Source organism: Plectropomus leopardus, chromosome 14 (assembly GCF_008729295.1).
Source record: "Plectropomus leopardus isolate mb chromosome 14, YSFRI_Pleo_2.0, whole genome shotgun sequence".
NCBI lineage: Eukaryota > Metazoa > Chordata > Actinopteri > Perciformes > Serranidae > Plectropomus > Plectropomus leopardus.
In genome coordinates this window covers 22,561,027-22,567,113 of record NC_056476.1, presented here as the reverse complement: position 1 = coordinate 22,567,113, position 6,087 = coordinate 22,561,027, and the positions used below count along the sequence as shown (strand labels likewise).

General features: G+C 38.8%; 1 protein-coding gene across 1 annotated transcript; it reads left to right on the top strand.

Moving 5' to 3' along the window:
* The first annotated feature begins 2,077 nt into the window (after positions 1 to 2,077).
* Positions 2,078 to 5,766, top strand: fam167b (family with sequence similarity 167 member B). The gene is made up of 2 exons (XM_042500844.1): positions 2,078 to 2,484; positions 4,015 to 5,766. Exons 1-2 carry the CDS (start codon positions 2,185 to 2,187, stop codon positions 4,276 to 4,278), a joined length of 564 nt encoding a protein of 187 aa, XP_042356778.1. The 5' UTR covers positions 2,078 to 2,184; the 3' UTR covers positions 4,279 to 5,766.
* The last annotated feature ends 321 nt before the right edge of the window (positions 5,767 to 6,087 follow it).

The window sequence follows — 6,087 nt, the reverse complement described above, 5'->3', positions numbered from 1 at the left end:
GTTAGCTATATGATAAATTGCCACTAGATGGCAGCATAGCCAAACGTTGAAATCTAGTTAGTTTACCAAGTGCAGGAATGGATAAAGTATTTTAGTCTTTTACTTTAGCCGAATTAGGCTAACAGTAACACCCTAATTACAACTAAAGGCTCTACATTCAATCACGTAGCCTACTTATGAATGCACCCTACATACCAAAGAAGAAGATTAGAAGTTTAAAAAAAAAAAATCAAAGGAGTAAGGTAGCCTATATATGTTATTGTGTTAGTATTACTGAGTGCAAGCACCATTTCAGTTTTTGTACATTTCACCATTTTTATACCGTTTGTTTATTTGATACATTATAGTTTAGAAAGTTGTATTAGTATTAGTGCCACACTGAAGGAAAAAAAAAGATTTTAAGAATAAAGTCACAATTCCAAAGAAAAAAGTCACATTGCTTAACTAATGTCCCAATTTAAGGAGAATAATGTCATACTATTTCAATAAAAAAATCCTAATGTTACAAGGACAAAGTCACAATTTTAGAAAAAGTTAAGAAAAATTCATAAAGTTGGGTGATATAACTTGTATATTTATGGAAAAAATCTCACCTGACATTCTGTCCTTCATCTTTTTTTCTCTTAAATTGTATAATTTTATTCGCATTCAATTCTCATGAAATATTAGGTCTTTTTTTCTCAAAATTACAGCTATTCTTGTAATATTATGACTTTATTCTCAAAATTCAAGTTTTTTTATATTTATTTTTCAATATGACCTCAGTCCTCCTATGTTATGTAGATTCTTTTTTGTTAGTTTTCAGGGGGAAATATTCTTTTACTCATTAGTTTGATTAACTGTAGTCACTTAACTTTTTGCAGAAGTTTTCAAATACAAAACACGTCTTGTATTATAGGCTATAGAATAACGTCATTGTAAGAACATGTTACAAGTGTCACTGGAGTTTTGACTACTTTAGAAATCTTTTCTCTTAAATGTGTTTGGAGGTAGGTGACGCTGTGCCAGAGACCCAAACACTACTACAATCTTAAAGTGCTCTTTACACATTAATGCATCAGTAATAATAAGACTGTTAATTAATATAGGTTAGGCAATAATGCACCACTCACATTATCCATTAGCATGATGCACTTTTTTGTTTCATAGGGCACAGCTGAGGGGGGCACATCTAATCATAACAGAAACATAACCTGTGGTTTGCTGCTGATTAGAATATTCTAACATAAATTTGAGAAATATGGCAGAGAGTGAGAAGTGTACTAGTCAACCCTAGTCATGTCTTTTTTGTGACCAATTGTTTTTATTTATTTTCCACACTACTTGCGGGTATAAATCAAACAATAATTGCTGTCAATATGATAGACATAAATATCAATAATAACAAATGAAATACATATTTTACATCCCCTTTACAAATAGAATAAATAAATAACTTTTGTATCATATTAAACAGCCCAACAATAGATACAGAGAAACAAAAAAAAAAAGAAAGAAAATACACCTGCATCTATTCAAAGCTCCCCAACCCTAACCTGCCCCTTCCCCGTGGGTCTTTCTTTAACTTCCATTACACATATTCCCATACCTTTTTAATGCACATCTTTTAACTGTAATGGAGTATTTCTATATTGTTTCAATATTACCTTTTCTAAAGTAAAGCATGTGAAGACTTTGTCAATCACTGGTGAGGTTAAAAGTAACATATTATACATAAATGCATAAAGTTACTTTACCACTTAAGCTATGATTAGACGTATTATTATTATTATTATTATTATTATTATTATCAAGTAGTCTAATAGATGTAGTGGAAAGAGAGTAACCAACTGCATGTAGAAAAACCTCCAAATTCCAAAAATAATTGTCCAGTAGCTTATTTGCTGCTGCTGCTGCTGCTGCTGCTGCTTTATTAATGCATAGTTACTTTTACTTTGTATTTTCAATCAACAAGTGACAAACTTTGTTATGACGTGTTAAGGAAGTTGGAGAAAATTTAACTTCCTTATATTAAAAAAAAGAAAAAAAACTGATCCTCTAAATGATCCGGCCTCTCCGTCCTCTGCGGGATGGGCGGTCACTGCTTCTTATCTCCCTATAAAGGAGGTGAGGACCTGTTGCGCTCCAGTCGCCCAGCTGAGAGCGAGCCCCACATCCCTGAACACCGCGTTCATCTCTGCGCAGATGGATTTCAAAGAGTTTGGAGGAGAGTCCTCTGAGGGGGACACGGAGGACCTGGACAGCGTGAAAGCACTCACAGAGAAGCTGAAGCTGCAGACTCGCAGACCGTCCTATCTGGAGTGGCAGGAGCGCGTGCAGAGCCGGCCGTGGAGGGAGACTTGCCCTGCAGACAGCCCGGGATCTGGAGGACAGGTCGTGTCCATGCCTGCTCTTCTGAGAAATGAGAACTCGGAGGTGTCTGTGCGCAACATCTGCGGGTTTGATACTATTGATGATGCTTTGGAGTTTCTGAGGAAAGAGCTGGTGAGTAAGTTTTTAATTTTACGCAAGATCTAATACACTGAAAAATTATGATTCATCTTTGCATAGAAAATGTTGCAAAGAGCCTGTCAAACCAAAGTTATTTGCAAAATCTGCTTTATGCATATGCAGCGGCGCCCACAGAAATTTGTCTTAGGGGTGGCACTGACAATCTTGGGGTAGTACACTCAAACCACAAGCCATAACTGAATTTCAGGAACTTCCTGATGTAGATGAAAACTGTGTCAGTACTAATTATCTGGCGTGTTTATACTTGTAGGAGCACAGTTAATATTTTGAGTTCCACAACAATCCTGCTTTAATGTGTTATCTATCTGTACATGTTAGGCGATTTATTGCCCTTCTAATAGGCTGGTTGTCATTTTTCTTCTGGGTCCAATGTATAGGATTTAGGGGAAATATTGGCAAAAATATGATAAAATATAATATAATTTAAAATTACAGATGTTTTCTTTAGTGTATATTCACCTGAAATTAAGAATCATGTTTTTGTTACCTGAGAATGAGCAGTTTATATCTACATATGGAGCAGGTCTTCAGTTATGGATGTCATGTTGCATGTTGCTGCAGTTGCCCAGAATGGACAAACCACATACTGGCTCCATATAGGGCCATTTGACTTTTTCATTTGTCATTTTTGCATTTTTTGCATCAGCCACCATAGTTAGAAACTCATCTGCAACAAGCAGCACTGGAGAAACACTGATTTGTAAAATGGAAATGCTTAATTCCGTGTTTTTACAGGTTTAAATCGCCTGATCTGTGTGTTTTGGAGAGAAAGAGACCTTTGCGGATAATGTGACTCTCTGTAGAAGCCTGCAATTACACTGCAAACACACTTAACCTTTAAAAAGACAGATATTCAGCTTTAATTTGAAGGGGAACATTGATTGAAAGGAACAAAACATTTATTGGGAACAAGCCATCTCAAATTTAGGGGAGAGTGGTGGGCACCCACAGAACCTATTCTCAGATTTAACCCTTTGGTGAGCCTGTTCTGGTTCATGTATGTGTGTTTGGCCCTCTAGTTTTAGGATGTCTAGTTTTACAAGATACCTTTGCACTAGCTTAAAAAATGAGCAGACCACAGTCTTTCAAAGACGGTAATATCACCCTCCATTATTTTCGGCATGTCCCCTTCTCTTGGGGGCGACATTGTGCGTTTGTGTGAAATAGATGCATATTTCCCTACTATACCGCTAAGTCACCTCTCAGGTGTCAGTGAGCTGCTCTGCATGAATGCCTGACCTAAATGAGAAGATAGCACGTCTGACTTCACGCAGTCCTGACAGCTCAAAGAAATAGTCTGTGCAACAACATGATGTGTGTTTTCTCACAGTTTGCAGCCCTCATAATCCACATGCCAGGGATTTACACACTTTGATAAGAGGATTAAAAACTATGATAAGACTCATAAATCCAACCTTCACATACTTTCTGGTGTCTCACTGACGCTCACTTTCTTTTTTTAACCCCCCCCCAAAAAAAAACCCTCACCTGCTGGCTCCTCAGAGGGAGATGCAGGTTCAGGACAACCGTCTGGCCCGTCAGCTGATCCATCTGCGTGGGGAAATCCACAGGCTGAAAGTGGAGCAGGTGTGCGACCGCCACAAGGAGATGCTGGACGATGCGACATACGAGCTGGAGGAGTGTGGCGAGGAGTCAGACCTGCTGTGCGACATCCCCATGAAGGCGGCCTTCGCTCTGTCCACGCCACTCAAACACCTGGGCCTCACTAAGATGAATATCAACTCCAGACGTTTCTCACTGTGTTAAAGCCCGTGTTCATGTTACTGAGGATGTTCCCATGGCCTTGTCTGTGTTTGTGTTGGCTTGGTAGTCTTACTTCCTCCTTGGGAGCTGTTGATAGAGTGAAGGGTGGATGCCAGCTATTGGTGCCCAGGAAAATGACTGTGCACCTTTGCTTGACATGCATGAGGAAGCCTCAGTGTGCAGACCTGTAGGGGCACACACCCTTAACACAGACACACCTTCCTGCTGGACGCAGCCCGGCCTGCTCTGCTGTTGACTCAGTCATGTTACTGTAACTAGAGCAGATAGATGAAGGCTTAGAGATAGACTGAAATGTAAAACGGGCATTATGTTCAATATCTTATATTCAATTATGTTTTTAACACAGATTCACTTGTGCCAAAGAAGCGCCAAACAGTTGACTGAAATAAAAAAGTGAGACGGTGGTATATCTCGTCAGATAAAGGAAATAATTACCAACACTAATACCCTTTAATACAGCAACATATTCCAGTTGTTGGAGCTTTCATCAGGATACCGTCCCGTCTATATGTTCAAAGAAAGTGGGAGGTCACCCTCCAGCATTTTTCCTCCTGTTCTTCACAAACCAAATATATCTTCATAACCTCACCGCTGCAGTGACAGGACCCAGGGGGCTGTGCCTAAAGCATTTTGTTTTCCATTACCATATCCAGACGCTGCAGAGCACAGATTGGAAACTATATATGGCTGGACAGTGACCAATTGTAACTTTAATGGGTTTATTATATAGCTTATTATTATTAGTAACAGCTGAGATATTTTTGTTAAGTGATATTTGGCATTGATTCTGTTAAATATAAAAAAAATATATTATAACTATGCTCCTGTAATATGAATGTACCTGTTTGACTAACGATTATGAAATAAAAATGCCTTAAATGTTTTTTTCTTCCAAATTCAACACAGTGTTAAAGAGACTTTACCTTATCTATGTCGCTTGTAAATTGTGTTTTTCAGCATTTAAAATATGAATTTTAATGTGGTTGGAACATGTGCTTTGGACTGCTTCTGTGCATGTGTCTTTGCACAATCTACTATTAATCTTATCTTGGTCATGTCACCACGTGCTCACATCACATCCATCCTCAGTCTTAAAGCCATCTTGCACAATAGTCTCTTCTTTCCTGCCACGAGACATTCACGACCCGGTGTAATATCCAAGCATAAGAATGGGGCCCCAGAGGGATGTGCAGAACCACAGACATTGTTGGACATAATTAGTTGAACAAGAAACCAAATATGCCTTGGCAGAGTGCGGCCACTGTGTGAAACGAGAGCATAGCATAGGGCTGCTGACATGATCCTAATGTGGCATACTTCAGGACACGGATGACCTCATATATGACGCTAGACCTGAACATTGGAAATGAATATCATATGGAAAATGCACAGAGGTATTGTACCTTGAGGCCTCATTCTCCAGTGAATGCTTTTATAATAAAGCTCTGAAGACTTGTGTTTCTCATGCCACTCAGCTGTGCCCTGCAGATAGTTTCACTTGACCTTTTCCCCATATCATACCACATCAACCAGTGAGCAGGAACTGGTACTTGACAGTTTGTTGTGAAACTTAACAAGCTTAAAAGTGTGGGATATTTGAATTGGTTAGAGACTGTGTTAAAGAGTATACGAGTAAGCATTAGCTGTAAAACAAAACCTGCATCCGCTCACATAAAAGAGACCAGCACCTGCATTGTGAAGTGGGTGGGAGGAGAGTTGGAAAACTTTTTGCATATTGATGATATCTCAGTTTGATTGCGTAAGAGAATGTGATTTCCAACCACATTTCTG

Excerpts from the sequence above, each read along its gene's own strand:
- fam167b (XM_042500844.1), top strand. The coding sequence starts at position 2,185 with ATGGATTTCAAAGAGTTTGGAGGAGAGTCCTCTGAGGGGGACACGGAG. Across the intron at positions 2,485-4,014 it reads AGTTTCTGAGGAAAGAGCTG|AGGGAGATGCAGGTTCAGGA; the intron begins GTGAGTAAGTTT and ends CTGGCTCCTCAG.